The sequence below is a fragment of the Panthera tigris genome, chromosome B3 (genome assembly GCF_018350195.1).
Source record: "Panthera tigris isolate Pti1 chromosome B3, P.tigris_Pti1_mat1.1, whole genome shotgun sequence".
In the NCBI taxonomy this organism is placed as follows: domain Eukaryota; kingdom Metazoa; phylum Chordata; class Mammalia; order Carnivora; family Felidae; genus Panthera; species Panthera tigris.
Window position 1 is genome coordinate 64,340,420 of NC_056665.1, and position 21,109 is coordinate 64,361,528.

Consider the following 21,109-nt stretch of genomic DNA (forward strand, 5'->3'; position numbering starts at 1 on the left):
TATCAGCAAGTGAGAAATAAAAATTTGTTTTACCGTCTGTTTATTTTTAAGAGAGACAGAGACAGAGTATGAGCCAGGGAGGGACAGAGAAAGAGGGAGACAAAGAATCTGATGGAGACTCCAGGTTCCTAGCTGTCAGCACAGAGCCCGATGTGGGGCTCGAACTCACGAACCGTGAGATCATGACCTGAGCCAAAGTCAGATGCTTAAGTGACTGAGCCACCCAGGCGCCCCTTTAAAAAATTTTTTTTTAATGTCTGTTTATCAGCAAGTTAGAAACAAAGGAGAATTATCTCAATTCATTAAAGAGAACTATAAAAAAAACCTATAGCTAACATCATACTCAAGGGTAAAAGGCTGAATGTGTTTCCACTAAGATAAGAACAAGGCAAGGATGTACACTAATATCATTCTTCTCGAACACAGAACTGGAAGTTCTTGTCACTGCAATAATGAAAGAAAAAGAAATAAAAGGCATAGAGATTGAAAAGGAAGGAATAAAGCTGTTAAAATTTGTAAATGACATGATTATCTACATTTAAAACTCCTAGGGGCACTTGGGTAGTTGAGTCGGTTAAAGCAACCAACTCTTAATTTCAGTTTAGGTCACAATCTCAGGCTTGAAAGATTGGGCCCCTGTGGGCCTCCGCCCTGGGCGTGGAACCTGCTTAAAATTCTCTCATTCTCTCATTCTCTCATTCTCTCTCTCTCTCTCTCTCTCTCTCTCCTTCTCCCTCTACCCCTTCCCCTAGCTCCCCACTCCCCACACGTACACATGCTCTCTAAATAAATAAATAAATAAATAATCAATCAATCCCAGAGAATCTAAAACCTCACAGGTCAGCAAAGTAACAGGATACAAAAATTAAACATCTCTCTATACAATGAGTATGCACTAATCAAAATTATGAACACAATACGTTTACAATTGTTCCAAGAAAAATAATACACTTAACAAAACAAATATAGGATCTTTATGCTAAAACTCACAAAATGCTAATGAAAGAATGCAAAGACCTTACTAGAGACAAATCACATTCATGGCTTAGAATATTCAACATAGTAAAGATGTCAATTCTCCCCAAATTGACCCACAGGTTTAATATAATTCCTATCAAAATCCTAATACAGAATTTGTACATATAGGTTAAGATTATTCTAAAATTTATACGGAAAGGGGCACGTGGGTGGCTCAGCTGAGCGTCCAACTTCAGCTCAGGTCATGATCTCATGGTTCTTGGGTTCAAGCCCCTCATCAGGCTAGCAGCTGTCAGCACAGAGCCTGCTTCAGATCCTCTATCCCCCTCTTTCTCTGCCCCTCCCCTGCTCATGCTCTTTCTCTCTCAAAAATAAATGTTAAAGAAAAAAAGAACTTCTGAAAAAAATATTTATATGGAAAGGCACTGACCTTTGAATAGCTAAATAATCTCAAGAAATAATAAAACCACCGGGTGGGAGGGAGGGCAGGGTGGGTGATGGGTATTGAGGAGGGCACCTTTTGGGATGAGCACTGGGTGTTGTATGGAAACCAATTTGACAGTAAATTTCATATATTAAAAAATAAAAAATAAATAAAATAAAAAATAAAATAAAACCACCATCCAATACACGGCAGGTGTTGGGGGGGGTGGCTTACAATATTGTTATAGTAATACAACGTGTTATACTTATGGAGGGATAGACAAATAGAGTAAATGGTGCTGGAAAAACTGCACATTCATAGGCAAAAAAAAAAAAAAAAATCACCTTGATCCAAGTATCATATCTTATATAAAAATTAACTCAATTTGACCAAAGACTTAAATATAAAATGTAAAACTATAAAACTTTTTAGGAAAAAAACAGGATAAATCTTTGAGACTTAGGGCAATACAGGGAGTTCTTGGAATTGACACCAAAATCATGATCCATGAAAGGAAAAATTAATAAATTGAACATCATAAAAATATGAAAGTTTGCTCTGCAAAAGATCCAATGAAGAAGATAAGAAGAAAAGCTATGAACTGGGAGAAAATGTCTCCAAACCACATATCCCAACAAAAGACAAGTACCTAGAATATATAAAGAACTCTCAAAACTCAACATCAAAAAAAAAAAAAAAAAAAATCAATAAGAAAAACAGGCAAAGGACATGAACAGATTTTTCACAAAACAAGGTACAAATTAAGCACATGAAAAGATATTCAATATTATTAGCCATTCAATGAGAGCTCTCACTATATACCTACCAGAATGACTAAAATAAAAAATGTAACTACACAAGATGCTGGCAAGAATGCCAAGAGAAGTCTGGGATTGTTCACACACTGCATACATTGCTAGTGGAAATTTAACACTGTATTGCCACTCTGGGAAAAAAGTTTGGCAGCTTCTTACAAAAAACTATCATTCACTCAACAATTGCACTCTTTGTCATTTATTCCAGAGAAATAAAACTTAGATTGACAAAAAAACCTGCATGTGAATGTTTGGAACAGCTTTACTTGTAAAAGCCCAAAATTGCAAACAGCATAGATGTCCTTCAGTGAGTCAATGGTTAAACAAATTTGGTACAAAGACATCACAGAATACTAGCCAACAATAAAAAGGAACAAACTATTGATACACTCAGCAACTTGGATGAACCCTCAGGGAACAACAGTAAATGAAAGAAAGGAAAAAAAACAGCAAATACTTGTGATTCCAATTATATAACATCTTTTGAAATTACAAAACTATAGAAATGGAGAACAGATGAGTGGTTGCCAGGCCAGGGAGGAGGTGGATGTGGTTATAAAAGAGTAACAGGAGGGAGGATTCCTGTGGTTACTAAATTGTTTTGTATCTTCTGTGGATGGTAAAACTGTATAGTCTTAAATACCAAAGTGAGTACAAGCAAAAGTAGGAAAATCTGAATATGATGGTTTGTATCAATGTGAATATATATTCTAATTGTGATTACATATAGTTTTGCAAAATGTTACCAATGAGAAAACCGGGTAAAAGGTAACATAACAGTATCTCTTCATATTATTCCTTACAACAGCAATTAATAATCTATGAATGTCTAAATAAAAATATCAATTAAAACAGGCTATAGAACATCTGCAAAACTAGATTTCAGAAAAATGAATATCAACTTCCGGTGGCAGAACATAAGAGACATTAAAGATACTTCCTTGACATAATAAAGGACATCTCAAAGCAACAGCTAACATCATACTTTTATCTGTGCAACACTAGAAATTCCACTAAATTCACAAAGAAGCCAGCATTAGCACCAACATTTAACATTATCCTCAAGTTCTAGTGAATGCTTACAAAAGGAAGGCAAGTTGCATGAATGAGCTTTACAGGATACCAGAAATGGGTGGGGGGGGGGCCCGCGGAAGAACAATCATTTACAAGAGTCACAAATTTTTTTGACATGCCTAGGAAAGAACTTAAATGAGTGTACCTATACCAAACAAACAAACAAACAAACAAAAAAAAAGATAAATTGTTTAGTGTTCTGAATGAGCAAAAATATACCAATAAAAAAGGGTAAAAACAACCAATAAGGGAAAAACAAGTATTAGCAGATATTAAACTCTACACAACACTAAAATAATTTAAAAAGTGAAATATTCACTTAACCATCAACGGACCAGTGGAATTGAATAGGAACTAGTATAGATTGAATTCCATCCTTCTGAAATCTAGGAAGAAAGGTCTCATTAGAAACTAAATCAGCCGGGGCAACCTGCGTGGCTCAGTCGGTTGAGCATCCGACTTTGGCTCAGGTCATGATCTCAGGGTCTGTGAGTTCGAGCCCTGCGTAGAGGTCTGTGCTGACAGCTCAGAGCCTGGAGCCTGCTTAGGATTCTGTGTCTCCCTCTCTCTCTGCCCCTCCCCCGCTCATGCTCGTGCTCTCTCTCTCTCTCTCTCTCTCTCTCTCTCTCTCTCTGTCAAAAATAAACAAACATTAAAAAAAAAAAGGGAAAAAAAACCAAAATCAGCTGGCATCTAGATCTTGGACTTTGCGGCCTCCGGAACTGTGAGAAAATAAATTTCCACTGTTCAAGGCAACCCATTTATGGCATTTTGTTATGGATAAAATCTAAACCAAACCATCATACTTCACATCTTAAACTTAAAAAGTCTAACAACACATAGAAGGCACCCAAATATCTGCTGATTAATTAAAAAATATCAATCAGCTAATCAATTAAAAGCATGCTACATTCATACACTGTATGCTACATACATACAGTGAGGAAATATTTATAAAGCTAATGAAGTCAGTAAGTTGGAATCAAAAAGTTTGGGTTTTAATTTAGCTATTAGAGAGGCTATTCGCTATTGTAACAGTTTAATCGCAGTTGGAAAATAAGAGAAAGGATGTGAAGTATATCACAATCAGATATAAAATAGAAACATGAAGCCAAGATAATCCTGATGAGCCTGAGAGACAAGATTAACCACTATAAATCAATCACTAAAGAATGAAGTACTACTTTAAAGCTAATAATTGAATAATAGGGTGCCTGGGTGGCTGAGTCGGTTAAGTGTCCAACTTTAGCTCAGGTCATGATCTCGTGGTTCAGGAGTTCGAGCCCTCCATCAGGCTCTGCACTGGTGATGTGGAGGCTACCTAAGATTCTGTCTCTGTTCCCCTCTCTCACTGCCCCTTCACCACTTGTACTCTATCTCAAACTAATACACTTAAAAAAAAATGAAACTAATAACTGAATAACAACGAGAAAGTACAGTATAGTCAGTAAAGAAATGCTAAAGCAAGTGTTAAGCTGAAGTTTTCTGAAAAGACAAAATAAAAGCAACCAGAATGGTGATATGGGACATACTCCAAATCTTAATTTTCAAGAAACAGCTATCACATGGCTCCAGAAGAAAGAGAATAGAAATGATAACAGGCAGGTTTTTTCCTTTTCAAGGAATATTGGCAATATTAAAGAATTAACTGTTGCAATACAACTGCTGGGACAAAGTCACAGAATTCATGGATGTACAGAAAAGCCATTAACAGTACAATTTATTACCTTTTCAATGGATTGACAAAATGAATTGGTAATTTTGGACTACATGAATGTTATCATTATTAGCATTATTAGCATTTCTTTCAGTTCCAAGAAAACTATTGCCCAAGTTGCTTTCTCTAACTCAATTTTCCTATTTTTCCATTTGTGACTTACCTGTGACAATAAAAAGGAAATGTTCCTGCCATTATCATTTCCTCAAGACTAGCAAGCTGTCGGCCTACATTCTCTATTCCACATAAACTCTTAACATGCTATCTTTATAATTATTTAATTAATGTAAAAGAGGGGAAGGCATTTCCATAAATTCAATGCATGCTTTTGGTGAATCACAAAAAACTCAGCAAGGCAACATCATGGAAATGATTGCTTTGGGAAACAGGCAGATGAATTCAAGACCAAAAAGAAGCAGTGACCAGATTATAAGTTCTTTTGTGTTGAATTAAAGAGACAGAATTGTATCTAGGAAATTTCTGGAAACTACTAAAGAAATATTAGACCCAGGTTTTAGAAAGTTCAGTATGATAAGCAATACAGAAGCTAGAGAAGTTAGGTAAAACTGGGCCATGAAAAAATATTAGGTTTTTATCTGCAGTAATACAGGACAGATAAAAGGTAAGTAGAGATGAAAAGGATGAAACAGAATCAAAACAGAAGAACACTTGTTTGAATAAATGGAAGAATCACTAACTCCTAGGTTTATGACTGCTATTGCTGCACAATGATACCATTCTCCAAATCCACAAAAAGTCCAAAATCTTACATAGCGTAGCATAAAAACTTAGCCAAAAATACAGATTCATTCTACCTTAATGACACTCAAGATTTGAAAGTCCAAACATATAAACTAAAATATAAGGCCTTGGGGTGCCTGGATGGCTCAGCCAGTTAAGCATCTGGCTTCAGCTGAGGTCATGATGTCATGGTTCATGAGCTGAAACCCCCCGTGTTGGGCTCTGTGCTGACAGCACAGATTCTCTGCTTGGGACTCTCTCTGCCCCTCCCCTGCTTGCTCTTGCTCTCTCAAAATAAATAATATATATATTCTTTCTCTCTCTCTCTGCCCCTCTCCCAGACTCACATTCGCTCTCTCTACGATATAAAAATTTTCGGGGTACCTGGGTGGCTCAGTCAGTTGAGCGATCGACTTCAGCTCAGATCATGATCTGTTTATGGGTTTGAGCCCCACATTGGGCTCTGTGCTGACAGCTCAGAGCCTGGAGCCTGCTTCAGATTCTGTCTTCCTCTCTCTCTGCCCTTCCCCTACTCCTCTCTGTCTCTCTCTCAAAAATAAACAAACATTAAAAAAGAAATTGTTTTAATTTTAAATATAAGGCCTTATTCAAATAGAAATCTTTACTCAAATGTTACCTACCTTTTCTCACTAACATCTTCCTTGGTTATTCAATCTAAAATTTTAACATACCTTCCTACAAAATACTCCCTCTTTTTCCCTGTTTTATTTTTCCCCTTAGCACTTAGAACTCTCTTGCATATTATATATTTCACTTATTTATTATACTATTTCTTCATCCCTCACCAGAAGGTATACTGCCTTAAAAACTAGGACTTCTTTGTTCATTTACATATCCCCAGTGCCTAGAATAGTGTCCAGCACACTGAGTACCACTCAATAAATATATTATACAAAAGACTCACTTTTAAAAAGGGAATATTCCCTTTTAATAATGTAGGATTGATTAAGGCAAAACTCAGCATATATTGGCTACTGAAATATGAATGAGAGTGGTTTGAATGACTGACAAGAAAAATTTAGATGGGATTACAAAGGAAAATAGTAAGAAAGATACTAAAGCCCAAAGGAGTCTAGTGAAAATGGGAGAAAAATCAGAGGTATAAAGTGATAGAATAAGCATGACACTGTAAGAGCAAGAAAAGGGGAATCCAACAGAAATGACAGTTAATTGTAAAATTCCTCAAATAGAACGGTTTTGAGTAAGAACCAGACCCAGAAAGTAGGCTGCTGAAATGAAGACCAGAAGGTCAAGACTATGCAAAGGAAAGCAGCCAAGAATGATGACGAGGCTCAGATGTGGAAAGGTTGGCTAAGGGAAGGAACTTCTACACTGGACAGAGGACAATGAGCTAGAGGGCAGTGAGCTGAGTTGTACTGTGTCATCAGCAGCACTTAAATACATGGCTGACAGAATATTCTGTAAGGGGAATACAGAACAGTAAAAATGCTGAACCATCTCTACTCCCACTGGCACTTTTTAACTCTGTGATATTATGGTGAATAGAACCAGTATCTTTCAAGAGACTGAGCTGCTGAATCCTCAGGGGAAAGCTTGTTAATGCAATGGGTTTTCAGTGGAGGGGAAGTTCTGTACAAGGACGGAGGTTTCATAATGGAATAATTCACAGAGGTGCACAGTGGGGAAAGCTAAGCAGAAAATTGCTCTGTACTTTTATAAAGTTCAATCCAAGGTAGAAAGATGAGACCTGATCTTCTAAGGTTTCCAATGGTGCAGAGTGGGTAAGTCTCATTTTTAAAAAAGCCCCTGCTGTGTTATAACTACTTTATTTTCTCCCTAGAAAACAAATACTCTAAAATCTTGTTTTAGGCTCTAGTAAAGAAACCCCAATTTATCAATGTCTTTTTAAACAACAGAATCATTATCTTATAGGCATTTTCATTTTTACAACCATTTTTATCCAAAACCTAATAACTTATTAATTCAAAAAATAATTCCTTAAGTCTCTGATGAATTCTTAAAACCTGAAATGTTTCTATTTCTCCTTTCCTCTTTTTAAGATTACCTTTGTCACTGTTTATAATGTATCTATCTTCTAACTTTGCTTTGATACAGCACTTTGATAACAGTGCCTTTTTCCTGTTTCTACAGAATGTTTTAGGTAATCCAGATGTCCTACTTTACCTTTCTATACAGCCTATCCTATTTCTTGTTATATCTTTGTACATCACATGCTTTCAACAGTGTAACAGCTTTAAACTAGTAACTTTATAGTATTTTTATTATTTACCACATAAACTTAAGAATAGCTAATTAAAAATCCCATGGCAATTAAAAACCGTGTTTAGCAATAAATATTTTAGCAAATATTAAATATTATTACTGACAGTTTATTCAGGTACTTACAAAGATTCTAAAGGTATATTAGAATTCAGTATTCCAATTTAAATATCACATGCAATTCAGCTAAAAACGATCAAATAATATCATCTATACATACGGTAAATACTCTGTAAAAATGTTTACCTATGAAACAGAAGCGTGATACTAACAGAGAAGGGTCACTATATCTATTGAAAACTGAATGCAAACAGAAAGCTTCTATCACGGGAAATGTGAAGCTCCATAGTGAGGATTATCTATACAAATTAACAGTTGAATTTTAGTATTTTAAAAAACGTGATCCAAGATAACCACTAACCTGTCTTGAAGAAATCAAAATTTAGGAGGAAATGGAAGATACAATTCACATAAATGGAAAAAGCAGTTCTGAGAATCCATCACTGCCAAATACTATTCCATCCATCCCCAAGTGTCTGGGAGAAATAATACCTTCATTATCTTAGACTACAGCACCGAAGCCTAGAGCTTCTTTTGAATGTATTCTCAATCACCAAAAAAGTATGAAAGTCAACGTAGAACAGAACTTTCCAACTTTTTCCTTAGACATACTTAGAAAAGTAACATTTGGTTTTTTTTGTTGTTGTTGTTTTTTAATCTTTATTTTTGAAGAGAGAGAGAGAGAGAGAGAGAGAGAGAGAGAGAGAGAGAGAGAGATACAGGGTATGAGCAGGAGCAGAGAGAGGGAGACACAGAATCCGAAGCAGGCTCCAGGCTCTGAGCTGTCAGCATGGAGCCCGACGCGGGGCCTGAATTCACAAACCGCAAGATCATGACCTGAGCCAAAGTCAGCGGCTTAACCGACAGAGACACCCAGGCGCCCTGAAAAATAACATTTGTAAGGCAACAAGGGAAGATGAGGAGCTGCTGGTGGTGAAGAAGCAAGCAGCCTGGAAGCTCCTGCCACTTTTACCTAGTCATGCACAGCACACAGGTGGAGAAGCTTAATTCAGGATATCAAAGGGTAGCCTGAGAAATTCTACCTTTGTAAGCATTATAAACACAGGCAAGTTATAGGTAAGCATTATAGGAAATAATTTCTTAAGTCAGAGTAAAATACCATATGATTTCACTCATATGTGGAACTTAAACAAAACAGATGAACACAGGGGAAGGGAAAAACAAAAAGAGAAGGAAGCAAACCATTAGAGACTCTTAATTATAGAGAACAAGCTGAGGGATGATGGAGGGAGGTGGGCAGAGGATAGGCTAAATTGGTGATGGGTATTAAGGAAGGCACTTCTGTTGAGCACTGGGTAATATATGTAAGTGATGAATCACAAAATTCTACTCCTGAAACCAGTATTACACTATACTGTAAACTTACAAAAAATAGGAAATAATTTCTGATCTCTCTGAATGAAATGAATGAACCAATGAAGTGGTACTGACCTAATCACACAAAATATTTCCTTCCTGAAAAAATCCCAATCAGCCTACTCTTTATTTGTGCTCCCTTTCTTGTGTAGGAAAAAAAAAAGTGAAATATAACTCTTTGAGAAGTACAAGAAGACATTTTTAGTACAAGTCATTGTAAATCAAAGCCTGGAAAAAATCTCCTACCGGAGTACTTTTTACGCTTGAGACAAGCTATCTTCTTCACTATTGTTACCAGTATTCTGACCTACTAAAATTCATCCAAAGTAGAAGATGCTAAGATGTGAACCATATAACAAATGGGTACAGAACAGTTTTTACCAAATATCTTTTATATGATTAACTGTTGCATAAAGACAACAGTAACATGTAGTTTACTTACCAAGAAGGATTTAAAAAAGAACTACTATTAACCTGGGAAGAATTTTGCAAACTTACAGACCCAACAGTCATAAGGTACTACTTCTTTAGAGCATGAAACCAGAACCCAGAAAAATGCATTAAAATGAAACCAATCAATAAAAGTATCTACAGATATGAACATTAATGATCCCAAAATGCAGTGATAATGAAAAAATACATAGCTTCAGAAGGATCTTGGTCAGATGTGTACTACCCAGGAGAGGGGACCAAATAATCTACTTACTTCAATTCTCTGTCCCATTTGTCTTGAGATTCCAAAAGACTTTGCTATTTTCAACGTATAACCATGCATTATTGCCTCTGTTTTTGATCATACAAGTCCCCATAACCTAACTCTTTACTATAGCTAATCCCAAAGGAAAAATGGCAACCCTCCAACTGAAAAGTAATTTTTCTTTCGTGTCTACATAGAGGTATATTTATCATCCCTGTCTCACAAATAACAAGTTTCCTCTAGGTGAAATGATTAGGTAAAACAACAGATGTTCTGAATCCTAGGTTAGTGCTGCTATCAGAAAAACCTATTTTCTTGTTAGTCCATTAAGATTCTATACCCTAGGACTCAGGCGCTCAAATTAAGTCCTAACATAAGGAAATAAGTTTGTGTTCTTTCTGAATCCCAGTTTTATTCTCACTAGCTTTCTGTCAAAGCAACACTCTCAGCAACCACCTAATCCATTAATCTGAGCGATCTCTGACCAGCTTCACTCCTAGTTACGTAGATCTGGTCTCGTATTTAATTATCGTAAACTGTTCATCTTCATTAATGTAACTAATATTCTGTTTCACTCTGAGATATCTTTTCTCTATTTTACATCTAGGTCATCTTTTCCTTGTTTCATGCTTTTTCTAGCAAACTTTTTTCTCCAATTCTTTCTCCACCTTTGACTTGTCTTCTCTTTTTCTATCTTTACTATTAAAACATGTCTTAAATCTTCACTACCTCACTCAGTTCCTAAAATCTACAACTTCTCTTCCGACAACATCCCTCAGTTATCATTAGCTCAGACAAGAAGCATAAACTCCAGGACAGGTCACCAAAGCCTCTTTCACAGAAGTTTACAAGGCGTATTTTAAATACGCATTAGTACATGCGATCCACCATCTTATCCAAAGTAAAAACAAACCACTTTTAAATATTTAAACTTTTAGAGATGACATGTTAAATTTACTATATACACTTATGACTTCAACTGGGGTTTCCTACAATCCTTAAACCACATTCCGGTTAATTGAGATACACAGTCAGGAATGTGAATCATAAACTCAAAAAACTAGAGTTGGAAGGCTTTCAAGAAGATTTAGGGTAACTCACCATTTAACTGAGGCAGAAACTGGGGCACAGACAAGTTAGGCAACTCTCTAAATTACTAAAATATTTTAGTAGTAAAAAATATCCAGAAACCAAAATTAAAAGTAGATTTATTCAAAACGTTCATGTATGAAAGAATTATTTGGAACTTAAAACACATTCTCAAGAGAGATAACATTATTGATGCTAAATGGGCTCACAAAACAGTCCACAATTACATATTTAAAGGGAACTCAAGTTATTTTCAAGAGTCTTGGAAATTTTTGGCATTTTATTCTCATTTTGCTTCTAAGTATATGCTTTCCTTTTGCTTGATACAGAAATGACATTAACATTATTCAGCTTCTCAGATACAACTGCAGTTGTCACAAACGAACAAAGGAGAAAGAGCTTTCCACACCAATTAAAAGAGAGTAAATATCTAACATTATCAACGTTGAGATTCAAATTTTAAAATACACAGATGTAAGAAAACATTCATCTGCGCGGAAGATGTAGTATTAAAATCAAGGCTGGCAACCAGGTAGTCTATGTGCCTAGGACAACTAGATTAATAGAGAATGAAGAGAAAGAACCTGAGAAAAGAGTCCAGGGTAGGAGCCAGTAAAATATTCTGTAAGGGTCGAGATACTTACGCTCTCTGCTGCAACTGTTCAATTTTGTCATTGTAATATGAAAGCAGTCATAGACAAATGTAAACGAATGAGCTAGGCTATGTTCCAATAAAACTTCACTTTTGGATACTTAAACCTGAATTTTATATAATTATCATGTGTCACAAAATGATTACTCTTCTTCAGTATTTTTTCAGTCATTAAAAATGTAAAAACCAGGGGCACCCGGGTGGCTCAGTCAGTTAAGCATTCAACTCTTGACTTTGACTCATGGTTTTTTTGAGTATGGGCCCCGTATCAGGCTCTGCACTGACAGTGTGGAACCTGCTTGGGATTCTCTCTCGCCCCCTTTCTCTGCCCCTCCCCTGCTTGCTCTCTATCTCTCATTCAAAATAAACAAAAATAAACTTTAAAAAGATGTTAAAACCATTCTGAACTCATGGGCCATACAAATACATAGCAGGCCTGGATATTCCCTGTGCACTTTAGTTTGTCAACCACCAGTCTATGGAAGAAAGAGTGGGAAAGAAGGAAAGGCAGTGTGTACCTAGTTTAATAACTGTGTGGACTATTCATGAATACTTTTGCATTAAATCTAATTAAAAATTGCAGCTCCCTTCTAACATATGTATATTAATGAGTCCCAGCTGGCATATTTCACTGTCTTTAACATTTAAAGAACTTAGATACATAATCACTGATCCAGGACAAAAATAATTCTCATAAATAACGTTACACTCAGCAAAACTTTAAGTAGATAATTCAATCTATAGAACCTTAAAATTATATCAACAGATACATTATTCATTACCATTTTGTCCCTGAGTCGCTCTCCACGGATAAAAAAGTCAGCGCAGCCATTCTCTTCCTGGTGAGGGACTTTGAAGACAGTGACGCAGCTTAGTCCACTCCCTCCAAGTGGTAACCATCCACCACTTGAGTCATCCCGGGTCATCACCACAGCTCGCACTCGTGCATAACTATTACTAAAACAGATGCAAAGATTTGAAATTAGGTTTTCCATAAACAAGAAAAAGCCAAGCTGTCAGTCTTATTTGAGAAACAAAGACCACATTAGTTAATGTGTGGCAACTAATATGTTTCCTACTTCCATGATAGTCCACAAGGTAATCTATTTGAAAGAGGTAAAAAACCCACAAACTAATTTAAAAAGTTAACCTTTATTTTGAAGCTCATCATTACAATAAAAGACTACAGATCTCTTATTTCAATTCGTCATTTGAGTACCTCCAGCACATCTATCTGATGGTCACGGAACAAGTTATAAAGGACCCCAAACACAAATATTGTCAAACTACACAGGCCACCATCAAACTTGTCTATTTTCCACCTGCTGCAAAAAACAACCAGAACAAATTACTGCTATATTTTAGTACATAAAATGTGACATCTCTAACATTTCTAGATCATTAGTTCTTCTAACTAGGAATCTACATCAGACAAATCATATAAAGACAAATGTTCTGTTTCAGCAACTAATCAAGCAAAGTCATGCCCAAAAACTTTTCATGCCCTCTTTTTAGCAGACTCTACTCTAAAGAGACCACACTCTAGTTCTAGCCAGAATCATTTCCCAATATTAACCACAACTGTTCTTTACATAAAACCTAAGAAATGTTTCATATACTAATATTCTAGTCTACTGACATCTAAGCATTTTAGTTCCAAACTTTTAATATAATAATTAGTAGTGAAACCCTTTCTAAAAGTAGTACACCCTGATGACTTCCCGGAAAACTATTAAGGGTGCCTGGGTGGTTCAGCTGGTTAAGCAACTGATTCTTGATTCTGGCTCAGGTCATGACCTCACAGTTGTGAGACTGAGCTCTTCATTAGGCTCTGCAATAAGCGTGGAACCTGCTTGATATTCTCTCTCTCCCTCTCATACTCTCTCAAAATAAATAAACTTAAAAAATTTTTTATTAATAGAACTTAAATGTGTGTTGGTTATTATGCATCTCAGTTGAGGCTCTATGTGACAGTTCTGTGCTACTTCATGTCTTTGCATGTTCTAAGTGTTACATTGCCAGGTGTCATTTCTGCTGTCCTAGTGATTGGCTGAAATCTCCCCCTAGCTTTTGTTTAACTTTGCAGATTTATTTTGTTGAGGTATACTATAACATACAGATCTTAAATATAAAATTCAACAATTTCTGACAAATGTACACATCTACATCTAACCAACACAATAACCAAGATATAGAACACTGTCATAACTCCAGAAAATTCCCTGAAGTCTCCTACCCACCAAATAAGCAGAACCACTGTTCTAGTTCTAAAAAATACATTACTTTTGCCTGTTATCGGCCTTCAAATGCATGTAATCAAACAGAATCCCCATTTGTACCCTTTTTGTCTGACTTCATTTGACTCATGTTATTGTATTAGCAGTTCATTTTTACTGCTACATAGGCCTCTCACTGAACGAACAGATCACAATTCATTCATACTTTCTTGTATTGATGGACACTTGGATTGTTCCTAGTTGTTGGCTATTATGAATAAAGCTGTTACACAACTATTCTTGTACAAGTCTTTTTGTAGACATAGGCTTTCATTTCTATTATGGAATGGAACCGATGGATCACAGGACAGTACATTTAACTAAAGAAGAAGCTAACAAACTTTTCCAAGGTGGTGTTACCATTATACAGTCCCATGAGTAACGTACTATGATTTCAGTTGCTCCACATCCCTGCTAACATTTGGTGTTTTCACGCTTTTAAATTATACTCATTGTAGTGAGTTTACAGTGGTAACCCACTGTGGTTTTAATATCAATTTCCCTGATGATTCGCTGTATTGAACAACTTTTCATATGGCTATTGGCCATTTATACGTCACCCACTTTTTACATCCTTGGTTATTTTTTATTATGGTGTTTTTTATTATTGATTTTTAGGAGTTTCTATATGTTCTTGACACAAGTCTTGTGTCAGAAAACTCTAACTTTTAAAGCTTCACTGTGTTGTGGTTGAGTGAGGAGTCTAAAGTCAAACTGTCACAAGCTGGATCCTGGCTCAGCAACTTACTAGCTGTGTGTCGTTAAGACAGTTACTATATCTGTCTTTAATAGATGTAAGTAGTGTCTAATACATAAGGAACGATATATAAGTACTAATTATTATTACTAAAACAAAGAATTTAAAATTGTAGCAGTCATCCTGGTACTTCAGAGCCAGGAAGGACCTGAGAAAAAATAAAATTTACAGAGTCAACCATAATTCTCTACTATTGGAGTCAAACTAATTCTTTAAGGGAAGCGCTACAAGTCTTTACCTTTATAAGCAACTGTTCTAAGCTTTTTATTATTCAGTTATTGAGAGGCTCTGTTCTTGTCTGGGTCCCATGCTTCCCAATCTTCAACTCAGAGAACTAGTCAAAGGACGTATGAGGGCATAAAGTTTGGTCTAACAGAGGGTAGCAAATTGAAATTCTCCTCTTTGGATGGGCTAGAACAAGTGCCTCTACTATAAATAATCATGACATGGATACCAAGAAGCCAGGGAAGCTTGTTACACGGAGAACCAGCTTGGAGGGCTAGAATCAATACTAGACAAAGGTCATCTGGTCTGTCAAGAATTTATCCTAAGGATATCTCAGAAGCACAGCACATAATTTAGACATATTAGGTTCAGATTAAATGTCTCTGAACGGAACTCATCATTTAAAGGTCAACATGTTTGAAGTTCAGTGAAGTCATAAAGGTAGAACTTGGGTCAAAACAAAAATTCAAATTCCCAAGAAGCATTTAAGTATTTATTTTACTACAGGATCCTGACTCTTCCTTCTTATGTAATTTTGTAGCAAACTGAGAAGTTAAAAGAATTTTACCCTAGGTTCCACAAGACTTAGAAAACCCAAGTTGTGAAACAACCCCTTCTAAAGCTCAGGGTATATTTTGACTTTAGAGTATGCAAGTAGTTATCCTCTTTAGGGCATAAACTCTTACTTTTTCATCTTTGTTGTTTTTTTTTTTTTTATTATTTTTTTTAACATGTATTTATTTTTAAGACAGACAGAGAGAGAGCATGAACAGGGGAGGGTATTAGGAAGAGGGAGACATAGAATCCGAAACAGGCTCCAGGCTCCGAGCTGTCAGCACAGAGCCCAACGCGGGGCTCAAACTCACGGACCGCGAGATCGTGACCTGAGCCGAAGTCGGACACCCAACCGACTGAGCCACCCAGGCGCCCCTTACTTTTTCATCTTTGAATCTTACATTTACAATTTCTATAATGCTTCTCAGATATATGTATAATGCTTCTCAGGCAGATTTTATACGTTAAAAATATAAAAATGTGTGTAAAAAAGATTATTAGAAAATATAAAAACCCCCAAGTAGTTATTTTAGGATGGTGAAGTTAGGTATTTTTCCTTCATTTCTGTTTCTTCAAAAATTATTTTATAATTACTATTTATAAATTAAAAGTAACATATATAGAACTTACATTTTAAGTATATCTTGGCATTACTGAAGATGCTGTAAAATTTTAGAATGTTCTCTTTAATGATATATGAATACATTTTTTTTAAAAAATAAGTATCCCAGGGCGCCTGGGTGGGTCAGTCAAATAAGCATCCAACTCTTGATTTCAGTTCAGATCCATGATCTCAGGGTCACGGGGCACTCAACAGGGAGGCTGCTTAAGATTTTCTCTCTCCCCACCCTCACTCTTCCCCCTCTTTTTCTCTAAAATGTAAATAAATAAATAAATAAATAGCCCTAACATAATTTCCTTTGGCACCCCAATTACCTTTTATTTCCTACTTTATAAAGTCCCACCTAGAAGGGATGTGTTGTCCTTCCTAGGAAAATCAGATAAAATAAAGATCTCTTCAGTCGAAGAATAAGGTTGCCTGATTCATTGTTCATCTTAATACAGTAAGTTTTAAAGCTAACCAGAAACTTATATACACTTTTTTAAATTTCATGTTTTCAACTATACCAAATACGTCACTGTTTCCCTTATCTATTCAAGCTGATCTTTCAAGCTTTAAAGTAGTCCAGAAACTTATATCAATAAATCTGTACTCCCCATACCACAGTCTTCATCAGTTTATAATTTAACAATTCAGCTTCCAACTTCAAGACCTAAGACTAGAATACTTACCATACAATTTTTCAAGTTGTTCAATAAATGTGTGGGGTGGTTATGTGTGGGGTTTTTTTGGGGGGGTGGAGGGAGGGTGTTTTTCTTTTTTTAGACCTTCCTGCCAAGGTTAATCTTTTCACATGTGCTTTTAATTCTCATAGTCTCTTTGCCTTCAAATGTCTTAATTACCTAAATAAAAGTAGCAACTCTTTTGTCTAAAATATGCATCTACACCTAAAGACTAATGGCAGCTCTTACAAACTATCGTATCTGCTGTGTAGCACAATAAAATTTGTACTTGTCACCTCCTCCTTAGATAAAAATGGCCTTAGAGCAAGGAACCAAATTGTATTATTCCATTTGAAACAGTAATAAACATTTTCCCCTGATTATGTAAACAATAGAAGCCCATTCTAGTAAATGTGGAAAATAAAGAAAAATAGTATTTGCCATCATGGAGTTAAAATGTAAGAACTTATTGGTTACTCTCTGTGTGTACCGTATTTGAATCTGTTAGTCTATCAGTTTGAGACAACAGCCATTTACAATGACAATTTATTCTTACTGGTAAGAATGCAGGAATTTCACTCTTGAGCTTCTTTAATACTTAGTTGAAAGGCCCTTGTGACTGATCTAAAAAAGTCAAATCTGACAATAATTAGTTCTTTAATTTTTTAAAATACTTCAAACTAAAGCTCTATTCTTCCCTTTGGTAGCGGACTACGTAATAACCACCTTTCAGCCTAGCTTTCACTCTAATGAAGTGAAGAGGCTCTTATTGTAAAACATTGCTGGGTTTCCTTTATTTTATTCAATATCTAAATTGTATCTCAATTGCTAATCTCTGATCTCATCTGAACAACTGTATCAAATATATCCTTTCGGCCATAGTCAGTGAATTAAACAACTAATGTACAAGTCCAGGTGAGAAGTAATGTTGGATTGGCCTTGGGTGATAATAATGAACACAAGAAGAATAGACTGATTTGGGTCTATTTTGGAGAAAGCCAGGAGGATTTATTGATGTGGTTAGGTAAGTGCTCTAAATTATCTAAAATTCTTAGTCACCATGACCTTTATTTTCTAGAATTTTCAACTGGTATTTTAGTAAAGTTAAAGGCAAAAGAAGAAGACCAAACATGAAGATAAATTTTGCCTCTCTTATATTGATCCATATAGTTTCTTCTAAAATAGCAGTACTGTATTATACACAATCAGAATAACTTTAAAGTCATACTTGATTGAATTTTGTGGTAAATGCCTATTATGGTTGCATTTTCACATGTGCACACTGGCAAAAATATTTCATACCAAATTAGGGGTACAGTTACAGAAAATTCTACAAGCCCTAATAGTTTTAACTGTCTAATAAGCAAAATGTCCTTGGCTTAAAAATGTCCTTCTTTTTTAGTTTTTTTTCTCCCTTGTAGAATACTCTTGTTTTGTTATTACCAAGCCTATTATACATGCACCCAACTGTCTTCTTGTTCTCTTCATTCTTTCTATACCATCTCTAATTTTCAACTGAGTTGTCTTTCTTCTATTGACTTACATAAATTCTTTATATTACAGATGCTAATCCTTTGTCAGTTAATGTGAATTATAACTATCTTCTGATCTGTGGCTTATTTTTTTAATGTCTTTCAAACAACAAAGCTTTTATTTTACCATGGTCAAATGTATTTCTTCTCCTTTATAATTGCGCTGGTGACTTTCTATAAGATATCATACATACCTGTTTTAAACCTCTTACATCCTTTGAAGAGATAAAACTTTTTCTTTTTAAAGTCATTTAAGTGTACAGAATTCTCTATTTTCTGCTAAAGTAAAAAACTGCTTAAAATCAACATGTCTGGCAGAGCAAATATTCATGTATCTGCTGAATTATAGCCCACACTAGTCTTCTACCATTGGCCAGAAATTAAATGCAATTTGGTCTTTGTTTCTCAGCTATTTATGGTTTTGTTTCCACTGAGCATGGCGACCAGGTCTTCAAAGCTGCTGTACATAGTGCTGGTGAATTGAGACCTACTTTTATAATTTCTTTTTGTATCTAGGATCCACTCTGGTCTAGCATTTGTACCAGAAAAATGGATTTGTACCAGAAAATTTACCCATCCCCTTCCTAAACTTAACCCAACCTCTAAACCTTCCTACCTTTACATGCTTTAACACTTCCAGGTGTAGCTTTATTCTTTTTTTTTAACTTCACCTATATATTTAACATTATTTCAAAACAGGGCTCAATTATATTTTCACCAAAAAAACTGCCAAATTATTACAAGGATATTGCCAATATACATCATTTATGCCTTACCTAAGAAGTCTCCTACTTAAAGAGGATGTTTAATATACATTTACACAGCTTGAAAGTACAGAAAAAGATATATGACAAGGGGAGACTGTGGCTAGGGTTTACTTAGACAATTTTGACAAATTACAACAAATTTTACATACTAAAGTATCTTAATAAACATATTTATATAAACAATTCTGATTATTGCTTTGTCACAATACCATGCATACCTGTCATATAAGCTAGGAAATGCAGTCTATATTTCCAGGCAACCATGTGCCCATCTAAAAACAGGGTACACTATTACTAAAGAAAAACAGAAAAAAATATGTAGTCTCTGGCAGAAAGATAAAAGAAACAATTACAAAAAAAGACTTAAGACCATGGAACCAAACTGCTCTCCGAATGAAGTACAGAGGTGTGGTAGGATGGGACAGTAGAGAGAAAGGAGAGAGAAACAGAGAGGAAGAAAAGGCAGACAAAGAAAGGAAAGTATTTTAGAAATGGTAAGTTTAGGGGGCGCCTGGGTAGCTCAGTTAAGCGTCCGACTTCTGCTCAGGTCATGATCTCACAGTTCAGGGGTTCAAGCTCTGTGTCGGGCTCTGTGCTGACAGCTTGGAGCCTGGAGCCTGCTTCTGATTCTCTCTCTCTCTCTCTCTCTCTCTCTCTCTCTCTTTGCCCCTTCCCTGCTCACACTGTGTCTCTCTCTCAAAAATAAATAAGCATTAAAAAAAAAAAAAAAGAAGAAAGAAAGAAAGCAAGAAAGATAGAAAGAAATGGTAAGTTTGAGGCGCCTGAGTGGCTCAGTTAAGTGTCCGACTTCAGCTCAGGTCATGATCTTGCAGTTTGTGAGTTCAAACTCTGCGTGGAGCTCTGTGCTAACAGGTCAGAGCCTGGAGCCTGCTTGGGATTCTGTCTCCCTCTCCCTCTCTCTCTCTCTCTCTGCCCCTCCCCCGCTCATGCTCTGTCTCTAAAAAATAAACAATAAAAAAAAATGAAATGGTAAGCTTAAAAACAGTCAGCTACACCATTATGAATGACCAATATGCAGTTAGAAATGTCTACATTTAGGAAACAGATCTGAGAAAAGGCCAGAACTGTACAAGTCATTCTGTTTGTTTTATATAGTAATGGTTCTCAAATTGAGGGGTCAGGGTGATTACTGATACTACTGAAATTGTGATCAAAACTACAAACCAACTCCCCTGAAGAATATATATATGGCTAAAAAATCACATTTGAATACAATTTTGCAGATTCACAGTCCCTTCCAAGAAAAGGTTCACAAGGCTGAGATTAAGAATATTTGATCTAGGGGTGCCTGGGTGGCTCAGGTGGTTAGGTATCCAACTCTTGGTTTTGGCTCAAGTCATGATCTCACGGTTCATGGGTTTGACCCCCACAGTGGCCTCTGTGCTGACGGCGCGGAGCCTGCTTGGGATTCTCTCTCTCCCTCTGCCCCTCCTCTGCTTGCTCTCTCTCTCAAAATAAATAAACTTAAAAAAATTTTTTTTAAAAAAGAATATTCCATTTAAAGGGCAAAGTTGCTCCGCAATACATTTTTAGGCCATAACTTAGAGATTTGTGAAGGTGGTATTTCCTTACAAATGAGTCAACTGAATGCTGGTTAGGTGGAGTTACATCATCCTCTCTTAAGCAAATCATAAAATTACTACACTTCCAAGAACATGAAATATACTAATTCCAGAAAATAAAAATGAAACTAGTAGATGATCAATTAAAGTGGGAAAGGGAGGCAGAAGAGGTCAGAATCAAAGATTTGAAGATGTTATACTGCTTGGCTTTAAAGATGGAAGAAGGGGTCAGGAGACAGTGAAT

The 21,109-nt window shown here is 35.9% G+C and overlaps 1 protein-coding gene across 1 annotated transcript in view; it reads right to left on the minus strand.

Annotated features, from left to right (window-relative positions):
- The window catches only part of SPRED1 (sprouty related EVH1 domain containing 1), a 137,107-nt gene that overhangs the window by 58,544 nt on the left and 57,454 nt on the right, over positions 1–21,109 (minus strand). The window contains exon 2 of the mRNA XM_007081641.3: positions 12,669–12,843. Coding sequence (XP_007081703.1) covers positions 12,669–12,843 — 175 coding nt within the window. The remainder of the gene's footprint in view (positions 1–12,668; positions 12,844–21,109) is intronic.